Below are 22,355 nucleotides of genomic sequence, written 5' to 3'. Positions count from 1 at the left end.
TCCTCCCCCTCCGCTCCCGCCGCCTCCCCGCGCTGCCGGAGCCGGAGCCGGCGCGTGGCCCCGTGCGCTGCCGGCGGCCGGGCGGGCTCCCTGCAGCCGGCGGCGGGAGCGCTGCGGGTGCGGGGACGCGGCGGCGGGTGCCGGGCGCCCGGGCGCTGCGAGCCCATGGAGCACAACCACGTCCACCTGCACAACGGCTCGCTCCTCGCGCACCTCGGCAATGGCTGCGGCTTGGGCTACGCGCCGGTCGTCTACTACAGCCTGCTGCTCTGCCTCGGGCTGCCGGGTGAGTGCCGCCCGCGGCGCCGGGCCGGGCTGGGCTCGGGCTCGGGCTCGGGCTCCCGCCCCCCAACTCCGCCGAAGTTGCGAGCGCGGGGGCAGGCGGGCCGGAGCCGCCGGGCCGGGCTGCGAGGGCGTGCGAGCGCCCGGCACGTGCGGTCTGCCCGCCGGCCGGCTCCCAGCCCCGCGGCGGGCGGGCACAGGAGGGCAGGCAGCGGCTGCTCCGCGCTAGGGGACGGCGCAGCGCCGTCCTCCCAACCCCCGAGCCGTGCCGGTGCCGGGGGACAGCGGCCGTGCCTGGCCCCCTTGCCCGGCCCCCGTCCAGCTCCGGGCCCTGCCCGGGGCTTTGGAGCCGGTCTGAGCATTTTGGTAAAAGAAGGAACAAAAAAAAAAAAGTTAGGAGGCGCCACGCTGCTGCTGCCGGGCGCGGCGGGCTGGGAGGACGCGGAGTCTCCCATTCTCGAGCCCTGTTTTACGCTTTGAGGCGGCTTGGCCACCAGGCAGCACGCTGGAGAGGTGCTTTCTAGGGCATTTGGACTGTGGATGCACTAAGGAATGCTTTTTTTTCGGTCTGCCCCTTCTGCTTTCAGCAAACATACGGCTGCAAAAGCTCCCACCCGCTAGGATACTGGTTCTGAACTTGATATACAAAGCCTCAAATGGTCAGGAAGTTTCCAACATAATCAGTTTGGTCATTTTAGGATACAATGGTCCTGCCCGAGACTGGTAGTGGGGCACGATGCCCTTCTCTTGCCCCGGTGAGGAGTAATCAAAGCCTGTCGCTGTCCAGGTCCTGCTGGGTGCTGGGAGTGCAGCTCCCCAGGCGGCTCTAGAAAAGAGATCAGGAAGAAACCTGCCTCCGAGGGGGTTTCCACTGAAGCAGCTGGCCAGCTAGGGAGCCATCCTGCTTCAGGAGACCATCCCTGCTGTGTTTGCAGCCAGAGAAAGTCTAGTCAGGTTCATGAGACCAGCAGGTCCAGGGGCTCACTCTTTCTCCTGCTGAAGTCCAGAACATCACTTCTCCAGACTGCGTCAAGGGCAGGTGCCAGATCCAGAAGGTCATCCTCAGAGTATAGCCTGAACCCTGGCTGGCCAGAAAACAAGCTGTCAGACCCAGAAGGGGTAAAGAGAACAGATGTGGTGGGAACCCAAAGAAAAGGGGCCAACACCCAACTTTGTTAAATCTTGGGTGAGGTGTCAGTGGAAAAGTCTAAGGGTTCAGTACCTTTAGGGCACAGACAGGCATCCACAGTACAAATCCCACCATTGCCACACCTGAGCCCAGCTGGTATTCTTGTCTCAGCAGAGGTCAAGGACTGAGCAGGCAGGGGAGACTCCCCCTCCCAGAGGCGGGCATTTCAAGTCACCAAGTGAAGAGAAGTTTGCACTAAGCCTGTCTTGCACCTAGGCTGTGGATAAAGAGATCTTCAGGGCTGTCAATCCAGCAGACAAGCTTCATACCTTCAAAACTGCTGCTTAAAAATCTGTTTAACAATGATACTTCCCAACAAACAAGAATAGAGGAAAAAAGAGGGAAGGGGGGAGTTAGAGCATTTTTATTTTTCAAGACTGTTGCAGTACAAAGTTGAATATGCACTTAAAGCAGTAAGTGGCAAGCAGCACTGGCAGATAACGTGTGAACTGTTTCTTAATGCTTTTTTCACCTTAACTACTATGGCTTAGAAAATTATATTCTTCAAGCAATTAATTCTTAATAAGTTTTTAATCAGACGTGCACAGAGCCATGTCTCTGAGCAATGGCTCTGATGCACACACAATTATTACTCAGCACGTGAATGGATATTCACTGGGAAGCTTTCTCCTATCTTCATAATTACATTTTGAAGTGTGGCTAATGGGTAAGAGAACTGGAAAGTTAAGCCCTGTCTGTATCCACAAAACCTGCAGAGCCCAACCAGGCTTCTCTGCTATGCAGCATCACTGTGTTTCAGTCTGGGCCTGGATGAACCGTACTAGCAAGGGTGAAAAGGTGCCACTTCCCTACTCACTTATTTGTTGGCCTCTATGCTGTGGTTCTCAATAGCATTACCATGGGGCATCCTGATGTTGACCTTTGCCCACTAGGAACTGACTCAGAATACCTTAACTATATAAGAGTAAGAGGTGAAATACCAGCAACAAGCTGCAAAACCTTCCTTTGCATCTCTCTAATACTAGGAACATCCTTCATGCACAGACAAGGAAATCAGGTAATGAGTATTCGGCATATGCTGTTACAACTGCAAAAGTATACTGCATTCTAACTACGGACCTCCCACAATTATCCCAGGAACATAGTTAAAGTCTGTGCATGATACAAATTAGCAATGGTGATGTGAATTTCTCAGGGGATCATACATCCATTTGATTAGCAACAATGGCATCGACAATAGTAAAAACTAATATAATAGCCAAAACGGTCCCTGATGCAACTCCAGCAAGTTCAGTGGATTTCCATCAGAGAAACATTTGGCTCGGCTTGTTCAGTGTGTGTTATCTGAGGATAACATTGGCATTACCACCCAAGTGGACTGTACGTGTACAGTATGCTGAGTGCATAGGAAATTCATTAATTTCATTTGGGTACTGCAGGGAGATGAGAACAGGCTGGAAGGATTTGGGAGGGACTCACACAGCCAGGTTTTATCTGGGATGTGGCCCAGGTCAAAAATGCTACTGGACAGAGACTCTTCATTTCAAGCTGCTCTGTCACTTGGAAACATTGTTACCATGTACAATGGATAGGGTAAGGAGCCACTTTGCCTGGGTGATAAAGTTCCTTGAGCTCCATGGGATTGGGGTAGTTTGCTTCTGAGTATTTTGGTGGGAGGAATGCTAGGTTGCATCCTCAGTCAGACACGGCATGTACACATTGCTTTGTAAAGTGCTAAAGGTTAGTGTCTCACTAGGAATTTCAATAGACTGGGGAAAAGCATCTTACTGTTATTAGTATTGTAGCTTTTGGTCTGATTTCCAAAGGAAGACAGCTTTGCACAGAGGCTGCAGAGGACAGAGAGGATGCAAAGGGCTCCATCTCTAGCAGTTATACAGCTCCTGCCTTTAGGGCGCAGTGGTTCAAGGTCCCTGGAGCCCCAACGAGGGCAGTGAGGAGAGGGAGCAGTGACCTCACCACACTCCCTGGCCAGTGGAATGCAAGCGGCATACGTTAAAGGTTTGGCAATTGAGGTGCTGCCCTAGCATCCAGGTACCCCGGGGCAGGGTTACTGTGCTCCTCTTCCAGCATAGGGTTGTGCTTTAAAGCTAAAGTTGAGCCTTGAGTGAAGACTTTCTAAACATAGGTTGGCCAAGGGATAAATTCCTATTTCCTGCTATATACTTCTGTGAACTGTTCTCTTTGGGTGAGAACCTACAAACCCCTATTCCTACGAGGCTGCATATGAGTTTATAATCTCATTGCCAGGAGCAAGAGGTGTATGTAGAGGTCCTGAACCAGGAGAATTCAGCTTTACAGTGAAGAAGGCAGGAAGCTGAATACATGTCCTGCAGGTAAAGGGCACAGGAAAGTGGCTGAAAATGGTGGCAAATTCAGCAGCTTGGTCATTTGAAAGTGCAGCATCTTAAGGGCATTGCCCCTTGTCACTCTGTGCTACCAATGAGTGTTTCTAGAGTTTCCCTTTAGTTGGCTGGCAGGTGCAGTGGGGGTTGTGGGAAGGTTCAGTGGAAGTGGTTCTCCATTTGATGAGAAAGCCTTAATAAAAGGGAGAGAAAGAGAGAGGGAGAAAATGTCAGAGAAGGTGTTGTGGGGGAGGGAGGAAATTGCTCTGATTCAGTCAGAGAGGTGGCTAGTAGGGTAAAGAAATAAAGAGCAAGCTCCAAGTTGCTACCCAGTCTCTTCTCTAGCGAAAGAGCCATGCAAGATATCTCCACCTGAAGGCCCTTGATATGCCAGAGTCTCAGAAGCACTAGACCCAGGCAGAAGCAGCAGCACCACCACCTCAAGGTGTCTATCTGGCTTGAACTCCAATTTCCACATCACTGGAGTGTATAGCACCAGTGGTGTTGACTTAGAGGTAATGGCTTTCCCTTATCAGTTGTGTCCTGTGCCCACGGACAGAGTGGAAAAGGAAGCATCAGCCATTCTTAGATCTGTGTCTGGAGCAATAGCAGGGGCTTTCAGGGGGCTATTGCCACTTCTACTCTCATGCAGAGAACATAAGCAAACTCTGGCTCTCTTATTGTCATGGCATTTGGTATCTCCTGCTCTGGAGTTGTCCATTGCTTGCACTGGGTCACTCCCAGGGATTAATTGTGCTAAATTTCAATTACTTCCTGTAACAATGAAGACACTTGTAAGTGAGGTTCACAAAGGCACCCTCTGTAAAGGTCCAATATAGCACCCTTGACACAAAGTCTTGGATGATGCAGACTCTTCAAGGAGCATCTTTCCTGGACTGACTGCTCTGAGGACAAGTTAACAACACCCCCTTCCAACTATCTATGCTCTAATTTGCTCCTCACACAAGGTACAAACTGGTGAAACTATAGAATGAGGCCAGTTTAAGATTGAGAAGCAGCCTTGGACAGGCCTTGCAGATGAATCAACTCCAGAATGGCAGACACAATGCGGGTATAACAACAGCAGCTAATAGGATTAGGCCCAGAGTTTTCACAGGACAGCCCCTCTCCTAGCATGGGGCAGAGAAGACTTGGCTGGGTACCTACTTGCCAATGGAGAATGACACTTCTTGTGACAAACACTGTCCACAGTTTTGTCAACATCATTCGTAGCAGGTAGTACACAGGGAATACTGAAGCAGGCAATGGACAGATGTACATAGAGAACAGTAGTTAAAAAGTGTGTTTGACCTAGGAGCACATAGGGCAAAATTTGCACCATCCTCCATTCCAGATTCTCACTGGCTGGTAAGGACAACTTTCCATAGACAAAAAAAACCTGCAGAGGGCAGCTACTGAGACCATTTGCTGTGTGCACGGGAAGTATGGTGAGCTCTAAGATTCCCTAGCGTGTTCTTTTGCAGTTATCACATGGGTTTCATGCTACAGGGAGTATTTCTTGAATAAATTACATTTGATCTTATTGTACCTTCTTTCATAGCAACATGCCTGCACCACAGAAATTCTACAGGGAGATTTGCAGTGCAGGTGAGAGAAGAGAGATGTGCTGTTCCAACCAGGAAGAAAGAACACACATCCACTATCGTTCATCAAATGGAGCTTACACAGCAAATACTATGCTCTAAAAGGGCCTGACCCCACATCCATTTTACTCAGTGCCCATCTTTCCACTGACTTTAGTGAATGCTGGACTGGGCCCAAAGCTAGCATATAGTAAAATGCTTGAGTGTAGCAGAGAGTGGAGGTGGGAACTTGTGACTTTCATAAAGGTAGAATAAATGCCTGGACCGTTAGATGACAATGAGATGCTGAGAGACATTATAGTGCATTAGGTAGCACTGTGCCCACAGATGGACATAATTGCTCCTTAGGCACTTAAAATGAGTTACTTTATAGGGTGAAATAACTGCCTGTTCTTTAAAGAAAAAATATAAGAAAAAAATTAGATCCATAGCAATCTTCCTGCACAAAAATGGCAACAGGAAGGAACGCATATTAGAGACATTTAGTCCAGTCATTATGTCTGGGGAAAGCATCTGCTGAGCCGTCATTTGGAAGACAAGGTCACTGGCATGGAAATCAGTGGGCAGAATCCACGTTATTTCAGAAGGGGACTTTGCCATGCATCAAACGTACCCTGGAACTCCGGAACACAAGTGCACACTTGGTGGGAGGCAGGAGGCAAGGGGGGGAGGGAGGAAGAGGGACTGAAAAATCCTGTGCACTGTTTTGACAGGTCAACAACTGAGCAGGGAGTTGTGGTGTCAGTGCTGCAATTATAATGATGCACGCTAGACTGAAAGCTTGGCAGGATGCAAAATGCAGAGACTTGCTAAAACTCATGTGTCTGAGGGGCAAAGTAAAAAAAAAAAGAAAAGCTCTAGAGGGCTTTTTCCTGGAAATGACTGTAGTGCACGAATACAGAGCAGAGTCAGTTTTCACATTAAGTGGACAATGATCTGTAGAGCCCCCAGAAACAGTTCTGGGAGTGGAGGATATTTTGAAACACTAGGCATCTCTCTCCACTCCTTTTCCCACCTCCCACCCCTAAGCTTTTTAATGCTCCCTCTCTTCATCTCTTTTTGCTCCTCTCAGTAAAAGAAGGGATGAGTCAGCAGAAATAAGCCAGCAAGAGCAAGTCTTCATCGACATAAGTCAAAACAATTTACCGTAAGCAAAACAAGCAAACCAGGAAGATTTCCTGACCTGGAACCAGCCCAGCATTCAGCAGGCAGGTGCAAAGCCCTCCTTCCCCAAAGGCATTGCTGCCCCTCTTTCAGACAGAATCCTTCTCCTGCTGATCCCCAGTGGAAAAGAAAGAGGGCCTGACTGGCCACATCTACATGAGACACCAGTGCACACTAGCTCATTGCTACTGCACAGTAGCACTGGGGGGCACTAACCGTGAGCCAACGCTATTGCATAGTACTAATGAGCTACTGCTCAGTAGTGTCAGAAAAAAACTGTGGGGACGCTACTGCACAGTCATGGGCCAAGTACAGATAGTCAAAAAGCCTGAGGCTGAATCAATTCAGTTTTTGCAAGTTAGTCTAAGCTGCAGAGATTAAACTGAGACACAACTGGACAGACATTCAGTTTTGATTCAGGAAATGCAGCCACATGCCTTGGCTCCTGGCTCAGGCCAGAAGCTAAGGGGCACAAGAGCACAATTCTCTGGCACGCCACCATAGGCTGTGTGTTCACTTCCTCTTCCTGCTGCCCCTGAGGTCTCTGGGATTTGCAGTCCAAAATCACAGCAGCAGGACTCTAGAGTTGTTTATCACTTCCTCTTCCTGCTTGCAGGTGCCTCTGGGATTTGTAGTTCACAGTCGCAGCCAGCAGTAAGAAGTTTTTAACAGGGCAAGGCAGCTCTGTACTCAGGGAAGAGGAAATTTAACTCTCCCCCCCTCTCCCCCCAGCCCTCAGCCGGAATTTGGTGGGGGGGGGGGTCGGGGGGCAGGCAGCATTTCCTGCCTCCCCCCCGCCAACCCTTCTCTGATGGAGCAAACAGCCCAGCCCAACCCAGCACTGGAAAGCATGCTAGGATGCTGGGGCACTGTGATTTAACTTGAACCAGGAAGGGGTCTGGGACAGAAGTTTTATACACTGGTTTGACCTAAATCAGTCAAGTCTGATACTACATTCAACCAGGTTTATCTTAAACCAGTTTCAGCTATTTTGAAACTGGTTTATGTGCACTGAACTTCTGTTCTGTTACAGGTTTAAACCAGTTTCTGATCACCTAAACCGGTTTATGTGTAACTTCTGTCCTTAGCCATTTAGTGCTTGGTTATGCAAGTACTAAATGACTGCTGAGTAGCAATTGCACTGTCCTCTGCTGCTTCTGAGCAATGGGATTATGAACTCATATGCAGCCTTGTAGGAATAGGGGTTTGTATGTTCTCACCCAGAGAGAAGAGATGCAGATGTATGTAGATGCAGCCACTTAAGTTAACCTCTTGTGAAGTGCCCCTGTACACACTGTGCTGAGCTTCTCCTAGAATAAATGCAGATATCAAATGGTCAAAAAGGCACCAATTCAGGGGTCCTCTGTCCCTGCCTTTCTGAAGTAGAAGGGTACTGTAGAGTATCAGTGCAATACTTTCATTAATCCCTACCTCTAGTCTGCTTATAGGGCAGGTATGGTGCTGCTGAGGAGAAGATGGAGGGAAGAGTAGAGATAACACGGTAAGCCTGGGACCACTTGTAATTAAGGAAGACCAAACAAGTTTCATGTCTATGTTCAGATGGAGCAAAGGCCACTGAAAATTACTGTTTGAAATTTCCATATCCAGAATTGTTGCTCCACACAATGCGGGGCCCTTCCTACACATGTAGCTCTGCAAAATTACACCTGTTTAACTTTTCCATCCTTAATCATCAAAGACAACCCAGTCTGTTAACTAAGGTTAGTATTCCAGGGATATTTTGTTAACTTGAGTTAATGGATTGTCAGTTATTTGGCATTTGCCAACACCACCACCTAGTCTGGACATTTCCATGAATAACTGTTCACTCCTTGATGCACTTGTCCTGTACAAGCAATATGGGGAGTTCAGATTTGCAAACAAATATGTGTTAGGCCTCACATTAAATATCTTTTTTGTAGGTATATGTAAAATCCTGAGGACATGGTATAGTTTTTAATTCACTCCCTAATCATGTAAATTGTGAACAAGTTAGGCCTAGGATTTGTAAACAGAGACTTCCACAGTACTGGAAGTCCTGCCCTTCCATTTAATAATGGTTTTCATTAGGAGAACCATTAGACCACTTTGGTATTCAAAATATGAGGCCAGTTCTTGAGCACCTGCAATGGGGAACTTTTTATCCTTCATTGGCTTAGGTACCTCAAAGTGTTCCCTTGAAGCACTTCCACATTGTAGTTTTCATTGAAGTGGCACATCACCCTCCATTCCATTTCAGCTTTGATCAGGCAGCCATAAAAATGCTTGATGACAGTGCACCCATGAGGCTCATTTCCTTCTCCTTTTGCATGGAAGTTTTTAGGACACATCAGAAACCATCTCATTAAAATAATGGACACACATATAATTGGCGAGGTATACAGTGGTCACTGTGACAGATTTAAAAATAAAGATAAATACATTTTTAGCACCCTGCCCTCAGTGCCCTAGGGGTTTTTTGAAGACTACTTATTTCCTTGTGGCCATCTCTAAATCATGGGCCTATCCTTAAAGGTGTTGAGTGCCTCCCTGAGGAGCAATGTGCCCTCCACTTCCAACGAAGACACTGGGCCAGATTTATGTCTCATTTGGTCTGCTGTATATGAGGAGCCACACCTCTGAAATCAATGACTTTTAATGGGAATCTGAGGGCACACAGAACTTTATAGGTATAGGAACTGTATTTTTATAGCATAGCCGTCTTCAAGGTACCTCCAGCATGGGGAGGACTAGAAGAGCACAGCTTCTTACTTGCCTCTTATTGTTATACAGATCCCAAATAGCATCCAGGGGCCAGTTGCAATAGCATCCCTGGCAATGCCTGGGTCCTACTGATTACAGGGACAGTTTTCTCTTGGGAGCAGGATGATGAGAAGGGGGTAGGGATGACCATACACAATGGGCACATCCACACATTCATTAAGGCACCCTAGTTACTGCTCATTAAGTTCAGTACTTGTATAAATCAAGTACTAAATCAATGTGCAGTAACAAGCATTACTGAGCAGTAGCTCTTTTAGTGACGCTACTGTGCAGTAGTCTAATAATACTGTGCAGTAGTATATTAGCACTGTTTGTGCTGTGACATGCTACTGTGTCTTGTCTAGACACACTCAATGAGTAGCTCTGGAGAAAATGTACCTCTGAGTAAGGGGGTCAAGTGATGCTCCTAAGGCAGGGTAATACTCCACTTCCCCTCCACTTAGGCCTGTAGCATAAGAGCTACATTCAAGGCCAGAATGCATCTCCACATCATAGTCATCTCGCTGGTGAGAATCAAGCCTATACTGTATTACGCATAGATACACTACATGCATTTCCTTCATTTAGTTATAAAGGTTGCTTGCAGACATTAAAAAAAACAACTCCCTCCCCCTCCCAAAAAAAAAGCACTTTACTGGAAGCAGCAGCATGTTACTTCAACCCAGCTCCACAGCATCTGTAGAGATTGGGCGCTTCAGCAGGGCTTTTGGCACTTTCAGCTAAAGCTCACTCAATCAGCTATTACATAAGAGCCCCCAAAAAGCCCCACTAAAGCGCCCAGTCTATACAGAAGTTGGATGAGCCAGGTTCAACTCACACAATGCCTCTTCTAGGCTTGGTATGGGAGTGCACTGAGTTTAAAGTAAAGCCCCAGGTTTTTGCTTGTTTGTTTGATTATTTTAATGTCTACAAGTAGCCTATATGGTCAAAAAGGCCACTCTCTGTAAATGAAAACCTAACTACTCTCTGTCTGCCAGAGAAGTTACTGTACAAAGCTGCACTTAACACCCTAGATCCACTGATTGGTTGACGAGGCTGAAAATGAATGCTGGCCAGCAGCCTCCCAACACCATTAAACTTGTAAATGCCCTTGAACAGCTGAAGAAATGGATCATTGGCTCTCACAGCATGCTACTTGGTAAAAATCTCTCTGGCTCTGATTAGTTAGTTATGCCCAGTATCTCCCTTTAGAACAAGCAAATGATACAAGGAAAAAAGATTGCCAGCCATTCTCCATTGTCAGAATCAGTTCTGAAACCTTGATTACTCTATGCCCACACAATTAGCAAGTGCAGGTTTGTACTGCAGTTCTTCAGGTTGATAGTCACTATTTCAGTTGTGCCTGCACAATGCAGATTTGTGGGTGGAGTAATGGGATAGGGAGTCTGCTTAGCAGGCAGCTAAATCTTCTCTGTCTCTAATGTTACTTTCACCCCCAAATCTGATCTGACGTTCAGTCAACATAGGTCGCTTTAGAGCTTTTCCATGAAGAGCTGAAATTTGTTGACTGTAAAGTTATGCAAAAGCCTGGCTGCTGCCCCATTTCTTTTTCAGCATGGATATCTTTGCACCCTCCCGGCAGTCCTGGTCTGGAGTATACCATCTTCCTCTAATGCTTGCTCTACAAATCACTACCTACCACTGTGGCATCTGCCAAGTGGTAGTACACACATAGATGGTACAATTTAAGCGGCTCTTCTTTGCCATGGGTGTATGTGTATTCCATTCACTGGTGCTGAAAATAATAGGACAATAAACATATTAGTCTTTTAAATCAGTTCTCAGGGGTGTTTCCTGAGGGCAAAAAGGAAAGGTGTACTCCACCGATTACATCTTTTAGACTCTTTCTTAAATGGGACATCTGACAAGTCTGGACTAGTGTCAAAAAGCCCTGGACCTTAAGTCCTTGTAAACAAAGAGAAATACAAATTCCCACAAGCAGGCACACAATTTGCTCCCACTTGCACCTAGTTTGAATTTGGTACATATTGCTTTCACTGGATCACCATTGACACTGTAGCACTGAAGCTGCAGAGTAAAATCAGGCCTACATAGTTATCTTATCTGACAATTAAGCCTAAACTGTACTTGGACATGTCATTTAAGAAAGTTTTTAGTAGGCATCATTAACAAGTAGAAATTTACTTAGTTTTTCTTTCCAGAATGGCTTCTCCTATGTAGCTCCTTAGGTAAGTCTATAGCTAATAGCAAAATTTACCAGTTGCCAACAATTACCACAGTTGCCACAGAAATAAAGAGTAAAATATAAACTCAAATCTCAAGAGTGATAGCTGTTTGCAAAGGGTTTCATAATAGTAACCACAGTCCAATTTGGCTGTTGGACAGGATAGCCATCTAGTTTTTAATGTTGTCTACTGTGTTACAGTAGATTACCTATGCCTATCAAGCCAAAACTTCACTGTGCTTCATAGTATACTTTTAATATTCTGCATGCAAGTACTCACAACTTTCCATATACAAAGGACATAGCAATAAAGTGAAAGAAAATCAAAGTTCAAAAATTTTAAAAAGAGATTATATTTAACTGTTCATAGCAGTAGCTTTCCCATGTGAAATTCAGGTAATTGTAATGCTTGACCTAAAGAACAGTTTTATAGATATTTTTTATGGATTTTAACAACAATCATATGCAGTAAAAGGCATCCATTATATTCAGTGACCTTATGGATTGTCACTCAGCAAGCATCATAGCTACTTCATTTAGCTAGATAATGATACTGAAATATTGAACCATATAGAGTGCCTTATTCACAGAACATCACTATCCACTTAAAATAGAAATAGTGTTTCACAGCAATCTGATGGTTTCATCCAGAATACTCTTTGCAAATGAAACAGCCCTATCTATTTCCTGCTTAGAGGCACACAACTGCCAATCTTTAAGCTCCCCTGTTGGGATAATAGATAACTGAAACACCTCTATGAATCCCCCTCCCCAGACCATACTTAAAGATTATTTGAACTATGACTATAATCCATGAAAGCAAGAAAATCAAGGGATCCATTATGCCTTCCAGGGAAAGTAGAGGAGGTGACCATGGACCTGACTGGACCCAGTTTCTTGAGCTGTCATGGGAGATGTCACCATCCAGTCTTTTCCAAAGTCCAGAATCCACCTTACTACTTGTTCCCTAGTTGTCTAGCTCCCAGTGTTAGTAGCCTTGCAATGCTCAAAAGAGAGCACAGAAGGTTTGTCCTTATGTCCAGTCTCTGAACTCCTTGGGCCTCATCTCCCCCTGTGCAACTGCATGGGAGGCTAAGCATCATAGTTATGGCTGAAATTCTCTCCTGAACCTTCTTACAAACCTCAGGCTTTGTAGGAAACTGTAAGGTAGGATTGCCTTTGACAGGACTCAGAGGAATTTCCACTGCCCCAAGTCTGCATGGGAACCAACAATCAACATGAAGGTAAGCCAGGACCACTTCTCTCTCTACCCTGCCAGTTGATCAGAGGGGTGCAGACAGAAGTGACAACTTTTGCTCCCCTCTGGCCACAGACAATGGTCTATAGCCATGACCAAACACAAGTGCATGGCTGCAGACCATTTCAAAACTGGACAGTAGGGCAAAAATCTTAACCCTTATTGCATGAGGGGTCAGATGCAGATGTTTTCTGTAACTTCTGTCTGCCAGCTTCCAAGCTGTTTTAGGAATGGGAGGGGGAAAGGGAGTGGATGGAGTTCAGTTTGGGCCCAGCTTGGGAACCCCTAAAGAGCTCCCTCTGCTCCCTTTCCCCCCTCCCATGCTGAAAACAGGGACAGGCTGGCAGGAAGGAGGGGCCCTTGTTGGGGGGACCTGGCTGCAAACTACACCCAGCAGCTAGATTTCCCTGCACCCTGGAACCAGCAGTGAACTTCTATTTGGTCCTGGGGATGGCTGCGACTCAGAACATGTCCTGCAAAGTGTTCTCAGTTACCGCGGAGAGCTGCACTTCTGTCGGCACCCAGAGTTTAGTGTGGTGTCATCTGAAACTAGTTGAAAGCCAGAATAGACTATGGAGGAGAGATGTAATTTATTGCCAGCAAGAGCTTGGCTGAGTAAGCAAGGAGTCACACACCACACAGTCTGAGGTGTCTGAGTGGAGTTCACATGCAATTCCTAACAACATGCATTGTCTTATTCTAGTCTGGACTATTCCAGGTGGAGAAGCAACCATGCAAAAAGGAGCAAAGTCCTCTTGGACACTGTTGCTGCTGAATGTCAGGGGACCCCAGAGATTGTATCTCAAAGATCCTCCCAAGTAAAGAGGATTAATTTAATTCCGCCATTTTTTCCAGTTGCACAACCCACCTATATCATCTCCTGAAGCTTCAGGTGGATATATCTTCTCCAAGCCCTCAGAGGTTTGAAAAGACAAAATACTGTGGTGCTGTGAGTAATGGGGGCTTACAGCCAAATGTGCCACCCCCACAGCAATGATCAGGCCCTTCGAAATCTGGACAGTCTTATTCACCGGTAGTGAGGAAGTACATGGCAAGAACCATGCACCACTCCTTTCAAGCTAACCATTGAAGTAAACTTGAATTCACAATCTGTTACTTTCTCACACCACCCAGCACGGAAATCTCCATATGTCCTGCTGAGGTAAAGGGCACTGCAATCACTCAACATTTGCCTGCAGGGATCTGGGGACTTAGAACGTGGCCTCTCAAAATGTGTCTCTGATGTCCTAGCCCCTTGTCTTCCTTTGCCATGGATCATTTTTTATACAAAGGTGACCTATCAGAATAGTGCAAGGAGTGGGCTTCTGGAAGTGCTGACAATATAGCTCTTTGTCCAAATATTATTTTCACCCATTTCACCAAGCACTAGATACTTAGAGTGCTTACGCATACAGCAGGGAACAATTCAGCTTTGGTAGTGGGCTGGGAAAGGTGATTCAATAAGACCTACCAGTTGTGGTCTCCAATGCCTCTATCACCCCATGCTGTGCAAGGCAGTGAAAAACTCTTGCTGAATAGCTGAAGTGTTGTACCACTGGCAATTGTCTGCTGAATCTTGGTAATGATATTTATATCTATTGTTACTAAGTAAATGATTATATTGTATTTCATATCATCCACTCAACAAAACCACTAATGTGATTCTGAGAAAATTCCAATACAAGACTCAATCAAGGAGAATTTGTTTGTCAAGGCCTATGGCCTGCATACACACTGAATCCCAAATACCTTGGGCCCTGATTCAGCAAGATATCTATGCATGTTAGTGGTAACTGTGTCCGTAAAGACCAACAGTTTTAGCTGTGAGACGGGAAAGAGTATTTATGCAGCTCTTTGTTATTTTCCTGACTTACTATGTGGGTTATTTGAGCAATGTGCCATCCTTTCTGGCAGTTTGGGGAATGGGCTTACTGCACGATGACCAGGGAACTGCTGCCAAAATCCTCCCTCAGATAGAGTTTGCAGGAAGCATATGGGATTTTTTTAGTCGAGTTGAGTCAAATCATATGCATTTCAGAGTGCTTACTCAAGTGCAAACATTTGTTTAACGAGTCTTGGATCCTTCACAGCTAGCGAGTACTCTAGACGCTACAACAGATACACTCTTAACCTGTAAGGTTTTGCATTTGCAGAGAGCCTCTCTGGATAAGCAAAAAAAGTGTTGGAGAATAGATTAATCTGGGAGTGTTGAAGCAGATATGGACCACAAGTGGAAAGCAAGCAAAACAGGCCTGTTAGTACAGGCTGAGCTGTTCAGAGACCTGATTCGGGGCAGTATTAAGACTTCCCTGCAAAATATTGAGCACCACATCCTGCTCCCAGTGAGAATTCAGGGGATTCATTTCTCAGAACTGCAGCCCAAGCTTATTAGTTCAGATAACCAACTCATGGCCAGTTTGAGATCTGCTCCTTCTGCTTCAAGTTCAAATACACAGACATACAGGTTGTGAATGGGGTCAGGGTCAGCAAGCTGTAACTGAGTCCCTTTCCTTCTCTCCTCCCCCCTATTCTGTCTTTCCATGCCGTCACTGAAGAGGAGAACAGCACAGAAACAGAAGGAAAGGATATGTGAAAAAACAAAAGTATAAAAATACAAAAATGGTCTAGGGGTAATAATAGAAACAGTTATGAAAGTGAATATTGTTAATTAATTTTTGATCAAAAAAGATTGAAGAGAACATTTTCTTCCAAAGGCCAGCTCTACTACACAACAGTCACTGTCCCTTCAATATAGGCAGTGGCCTGACATATTGATACAGGGCTTGGTCAGGATTCAACTCTAAGAAAAGTGAAGAAACATAATCTGCCACAGGACCAGTACCAGGAGGCAGTGTGTGACTCAGAGAGCCTCACCTGCTTCCTGTGTGAAAAATAGGTTACTGGTAGCCTGTATGAGTAGTACATTGCCATCCAGTGCTTTGCCCCTGGGCAATGGTGGGTGTGGAGCTAAGGGTCTGCCCTTTCCCTGCTCAGAGGATGAAAGGTTACATAACCCGGCTTGTCTGGATTTGTGGTCATCTCCCCCACCGTGTGGGCACATCATCAAAGTCACAGTTGATCCCACAGTAAGGATCATTACCCATGGGGACTTTTCAGGGCTGCATCTTGTTGAAAGATTCAACATAAGATTTCTGCTTTCCCTTTTTTTGGACTTTAATAAAACTAGTTGTGTCCCAGAGTGCTTGAAATGTTGCTACAGCACAAAAAGTGTATTCAAAAGGCTCCCTTTGCCTCTGATGAACCTAACCAAACTTTTCTGTCTCCACAGCAAACATCTTGACTGTCATCATCCTCTCACAGTTGGTGGCTCGCAGACAGAAGTCCTCCTATAACTATCTCCTAGCTCTAGCAGCTGCCGACATACTTGTACTCTTCTTCATTGTCTTTGTCGATTTTTTGATGGAGGACTTCATCTTGAATAAGCAGATGCCTCAGGTACTGGACAAAATAATTGAGGTCTTGGAATTTTCTTCCATTCATACATCCATTTGGATTACTGTGCCACTAACAATTGATAGATATATAGCAGTATGCCACCCACTTAAGTATCACACAGTCTCCTACCCAGCTCGTACTCGAAAAGTCATTGTAAGCGTTTATATCACCTGCTTTTTGACCAGCATCCCCTACTACTGGTGGCCCAATATTTGGATTGAAGACTACATAAGCACATCTGTACATCATGTCCTCATCTGGATCCACTGTTTTACCGTTTACTTAGTGCCGTGCTCGATTTTCTTCATTCTGAATTCAATCATTGTGTACAAGCTCAGACGAAAATGCAATTTCAGACTGAGAGGATACTCCACAGGGAAAACGACAGCCATTTTGTTTACTATAACTTCTATTTTTGCCATACTTTGGGCACCAAGAATAATCATGATATTGTATCACCTCTATGTATCACCAATAAACAACAGCTGGTTGGTACATATTGTGTCGGACATTGCTAATATGCTAGCATTGTTGAACACTGCAATTAATTTCTTCCTCTACTGTTTTATTAGCAAGAGATTTCGCACAATGGCAGCTGCGACACTAAAAGCTTTCTTTAAGTGTCAGAAACAACCCGTGCAGTTCTATACAAACCATAACTTTTCAATAACTAGCAGCCCTTGGATTTCCCCTGCCAATTCTCACTGCATCAAAATGCTTGTTTACCAGTATGATAAGAATGGAAAGCCTATAAAAATATCACCATGACAAGGGGGATCACTGGTTTCTCAGGGTGCAACTTCTTTCAAGCAGTTACACCTACAGGATGTAATTGCTAAAATGGCTATTTTTAAGAGTGGTCATTTGATTTCATTTCCTTGCAACACTAAGAGGCAGACCAGACTGTTAGAAGAGAATGGGAGTGCTTGAGTTGGAGAGTAAGAACAACAAGGCAAAATGCCTCTGCTTGTTACATAGCATTTTGAATAGGCTTTGGAGTATGAGTTTTTATGTTCAATTGCTATCAAATGTTCCATGTTCAAGCACCAGTGCAGTGCAGAGTTGTTAAGGGAAAAACCACAAGGGGGTTTAATTACAACTGTAACAGAATTTGTGTGCCCATCTAGTTCTCTTCACTATTGACACAATGATCGAAAGCTTTCTGTACTGGGGAGGGCACCACTTGCATTGTGTGCATTTTCCTGAAACCCATGTGTCGTTTCTGACATGAAATGCTGCCGCACAGGCTCTCATGTTGAGGACATTCTGCATTCTTGCAAGCTGCAAGACATCTGAACTGTGACAAGCCTTTCTAGGCTCATTTGAACAAGGCTCAAGGACTGATTATTTCACCTTTTGTAGCCTTGGCATGAAAAGCAATCCTGCAAGCTGCCAATATTTATATGTTTTATGTTATTTCCTTTAAAACGGCCAGATGGGAAGAGCTGGGGAGGAGAGTTCCTGAGCTGAGAATGAAAGTAGCACATTTCTACGGCAACTTTAATTAGTCTCTCCAGAAGCATGAGTGTGGGGACAAATCTGGTTTCTACTGGACCTGATCGTGTGAGATATGTATAAAGCCCTCACCTCCCTTGGAAGCCAATCAGAATACTCACCCTCCCACAATTTTTGGCCTTTAGAGATTATATAGCTACAAACATTAAAAAACAAAAAAAATTGTTTGGAGAGGTCTTGTCTATGGTATGACAGGTTTGCCAGTGGATTGTTTAGTTAAAAATCTGTTTGTGGAATAAACATATTTAAGACCCCACAGCAGTAAAATCAAAGGCTACCCAAAATGCTTGAATAGGGTCCTTTACGCTATCTTAAATAGGTTAAATATTTAAATGTTCTTCCTTTACGCTGAGAAGCAGCATATCAGCAACAAAGTGTAGAAGACTTTGGGGAAAATGTTTATAGAAGACTGAGAGTACATTTCATTTGCTGTTATTCCTTCTTAGTGCTTGGTACGAGGTCTCAATGTGTGCATTGTAGCACTTAAATTACTTGTTGGGCATTTAACACAGGCCTTAAAAATAATGTGAACATATTTCCTTGCATGGTAAACACAAGCACAACTTTGGCAGTGAATGTAGGGGCTTCTCAACTGATAATAGTAAGATGGTTGGATGCCCACCACTGGCAGTGTTTGTGTATATGCAGTTTTTGTTACGCTTTGCGAGCTGACTAGGGACCCAGCAATGTGGCATGAGATCCTCCTTGAGGGGAGTTAAGGAGTGGAACAGCAACACTGAGTCCCTCTCAAGGACGAAGTTGGGCAAACTAACAGCCTGCAATACTAGAGGTGATTTTAATATTGTAAGGGCCTAAGAAATGCAGAATACCCACAGGTTCCCATTGAAGTTAGGCAGAGGGGACTGCCCTCTGGCCGCTGACACCTTGAACAGCCATCTGTGCCTGTGTAGAATAGAAAGGTGAACAGGGAAATGCCAAGTACAAGGCAAAGAAGAGTGAGTCCCAGATCACCTGATACAACAAACCCTTCATTTACGTGAGGGAGTCTCACTGAAGAGAGAATATCCCTTGGATAAATCTGAAATTTGAAGCATTGGGAACATTATGGCCCAATTTTCAACTGCTGTGGACCAGCGTAGCTATAATGACTTCAGTGGAGCTGCTTTATTTTGTACCAGCTGATGATTTAGTCATTGACTTCAGTGAGAACGAAGGGTACTCTGCACGTCCTGCTTCATGCTGTTGTATTATATAATAGTTCTCCCCGAGATCGGCAGAGGTGTATCTGGAGGGGATATCAGAGAGCAGACCCTCTCCCCCAGTGCAGCATGGCAAAGTTAAAAATTTTAATCTTCTGAAATGTGGAGAGAAAGGGGAAAAATGTTTTCTGGGTCTTTTTCACTGTAAATCTTGACAAAATATGGTGTCTGTAAAATATGAATCGCAATAATAAAGAAATGCTAGGCCTTTTAATATTTGGTAACAGCTAATAACTACAATGAGAGCAAAATTATTAAGCTCTTTCACTATCAATTTGGATTTTTTTGTGCTCTCCCAAACCTCTCTCTACTTTTTCTTTGTAAATTGATATTAACCAAAGTTTACCTTAGAAAAAAAAAGGTACTGTATATGTTTAGTTTTGGGGAAAACACTATATTTATATCTTTTTTTAATTTTAAATTTGCTATGAGGAATGCTAGTCTGAGTTACCATGTGAACAAGTCAAAGTGCAATATACCTATATAGCATAAGTGGTTTGTTTTTGAGAAAGTATATAATATTAAATAAATAATACTTATTTATATAAAAATTTCACTATTCTACTTTAATATATTAGTAACCTTACATAAATAAATAAATGTTTAGGGTTTTTAAATATTTCAATTTAGTACATGGAGTATTTTGCCATATATACATCATTTATTACTTTTCTTAACATCATGTTTGTCCACCTCATCATATTTTCACAAATGGCCATATTTAAAGGTAAAATATGTCAACCTAAGATTTGATTTGGAATGAAAGATATTCCATCAGGTTATTGTGACAATGTTTTAAAAACAAGCCTTAGTATTTTCATATCAACCTTTGCAATGCCATGGTATTAGCTCCACATGCATTTAATTAGCCATTTCTGTTTGGGTGATTTTAGGGCTCTATGTGGCTGGTCTGAAACACATCGAAGGCAATGGGAGGTTTTTCCATTAACTTCAGTGGACTTTGGATCAGACCATAACTTGTTAACAATAAACATTTTGAAGCCTTTTTGGGGACCAGTCCACCGTATGGGAGCTGCTGTTGATAATACTTGCCTTATTTTTTGGTTTTGTGAAGTATCTTGCAATGACTGTTGTTAAACTAGCCAATGTCTTGCTGTATTGTTCGTACCTCCTAATTTTCCTATAGTATAAAACTTAAGCAAGCACATGCTGTCTCATTATTTAGGAAAAAAATATCCTGGAGACGGAAAATTCTTGGTAGGGAAGAAGGAGGCTCATACTTGATTCAACTTATTTTCAAATATCTACAATTAGAAAAAAAAAAAGCTGTGAATGGACAGCGTGACAATTACTCATAAGCATGTGTCCTTGAAAATCACCGTGAAGACAGTAATTTTTAAATATGCTGTTGACTATATAAAATGATGAGACCTGTCACCTACTCAAAATTGTGAATATTGATATTTTCATAAGTAGAGAATATATTGTGTTGATAAACCTGTTTGTATTATAATAAATTCTGAGCTGGTGCAAAATTATTGTAATGTTTGCTGCTGTTGTGATGTTTTGTGATACGGGGGGGATGGGGCAGGGGGACAGCTGTCCTCACTCACGCAAGTTATACTTGATGCATGACTGACTTCAGTGAGACAAGTAACGAGATCAGCTCCATTCACTGATTAATGAATCTCTGATGTATGTACACACGCTACACAGGTACATTATTGGGCACAATTCTCTGGTAGACTGCATCTTTGGGCCACATTCTCACTTGATATATGGGCAATATTTCAAGTAAATCAATGGATTCTCACTCCGAGAGATTTTAGCTGGCAAAGATCATTTACATCTGTGCAGAGAGGTATAAAACCGTCCTCCATCAAGTCATGATGAGAGACAGGACAGCAGAGATCCAGATCCACTATCCCTGAGCTCAGTAAAGTCCATTCAACATAAAAGTGGGGCAATGATGCAGAGTCAGGCCTGGGGAGGTGAAATGTTTTGCTCAAAAGCACAAATGAGGTCAGGAGCTGAATTAACAGCATGAACTTCCCCCTGAAGGGAGTTGGGGAGGTTGCTAGTGATAAAAGGCTGGAATCCAAGGACAAGAGAGGTTTCCCAAAAGCCACTTCAGGGAATTGCCAGTTAGCTGCATTCCCCTTGGCAGTTTGGGCTACCTACAAAACTTGGGCCCTTTTCTCTATAAGTCCCACCTTTTTTGAAGTGATCATCGGGCACCAGCCCCATGGAATGAACACCAGAACACAGAGGCTATTAAATTAGGTTTTCCTCTCCTGCAAGGCTGCTTCAGTATGTTGCATATAGAGAGATACAAATCATGAAATCCAGTTTTGGATGGACATTTGCGTGTGTTTGTTGCATAGTTTCAGTAGGAATCCATGTCTAATCACTACGTGAAACACATGATCATTTCGATAAATTCTATCTGGCAGTATGTAGGCTGTTTTAGTATTTTGGAGAGCAGCTGTAACATAAGTGCAAAGAAAGGAAACAGTAAGTCTAGAAAAAAAATAGCAAGTGTGCTGTGCTTTTCCATGCAGTGGCAAGACTCAGGGAAATAGATTAAGCTGTCTTGTATTATGAAAAGAGAACATTATAGAAATGCTAGCCATAGAAAATAATCTTGCTTCATGGGATGACATGTTGATTCAATTTAAAATTAAATGGAAAGATCAAAAAGTCTTTAAATAAAGTTTTCAACGTTAAAAGAGCAAACTAATCAATGCAGTCAATTGGCCTGAGAGAACAAAATAGAGGCCTGGAATTTCTTCTAGTCAAAGGTGCTAAAGCTCACTTTTATCTGACTAACAATACATATAGTTGGAAGTGAACCAAGTATGTAGTTGGGAGGGATGTCAGACAGACTTTGGGCACAAAATGCCCCTTTGCTCATCTGGCCCCAAAGCCTGCCTAACCTTTGCCCAATGCAGTTGTTCTGACAAAATGAATTCACCTTGCCCATCTTGCTTCTTGTGTATTCCCTAGATTATCACTGCCACATCGACACTACTAACATGACCTGGAATATGTATCCCAAACAAGGGAAGAACTTGTAAGAAAGGACTGCAAGACATACCTGGGCATGTAAGCTCAACAAGATATTAGGACTAAGCAGATAACATATCAGGAATGGAGAAAGGGACTGTTCAGCAAAGAAAGCAATGCCTTTGAGGTCAAGAAGCTTGGATGCTTATCTTGCTGGTGTGATCTGACTCCAGCTGACTTCCTGCCCCTTGGGCAGTGGGCTGGACCCGATGATCTCACGAGGTCCCTTCCAGCCCTAATGTCTATGAAATCTATGAAGAAGTATACAGATGAAGTGAGAATTACCTTAAGTCAAACTAAGTTAGACCGTGCAACAGATATTAAATAGCAAAATCTTCTTCAGTGGTATATATAAAAAAAGGAACAAG

General features: G+C 44.1%; 1 protein-coding gene across 1 annotated transcript; it reads left to right on the top strand.

The window, feature by feature from the left end:
* Window positions 1-88: 88 nt before the first annotated feature.
* On the top strand, window positions 89-20,459 carry GPR139 (G protein-coupled receptor 139). The gene is made up of 2 exons (XM_059716489.1): window positions 89-286; window positions 16,059-20,459. The coding sequence occupies exons 1-2, from the start codon at window positions 166-168 to the stop codon at window positions 16,991-16,993; spliced, it is 1,056 nt and encodes a 351-aa protein (XP_059572472.1). The 5' UTR covers window positions 89-165; the 3' UTR covers window positions 16,994-20,459.
* The last annotated feature ends 1,896 nt before the right edge of the window (window positions 20,460-22,355 follow it).

Source organism: Alligator mississippiensis, chromosome 13 (assembly GCF_030867095.1).
Source record: "Alligator mississippiensis isolate rAllMis1 chromosome 13, rAllMis1, whole genome shotgun sequence".
Lineage (NCBI taxonomy): Eukaryota > Metazoa > Chordata > Crocodylia > Alligatoridae > Alligator > Alligator mississippiensis.
This window is presented reverse-complemented; position numbering and strand designations above follow the sequence as displayed.

Bases quoted from the DNA above. Each gene is read 5' to 3' on its own strand.
- GPR139 (XM_059716489.1), top strand. From the start codon at position 166: ATGGAGCACAACCACGTCCACCTGCACAACGGCTCGCTCCTCGCGCAC. The intron at 287-16,058 runs GTGAGTGCCGCC...CTGTCTCCACAG, and splicing joins GCTCTGCCTCGGGCTGCCGG to CAAACATCTTGACTGTCATC.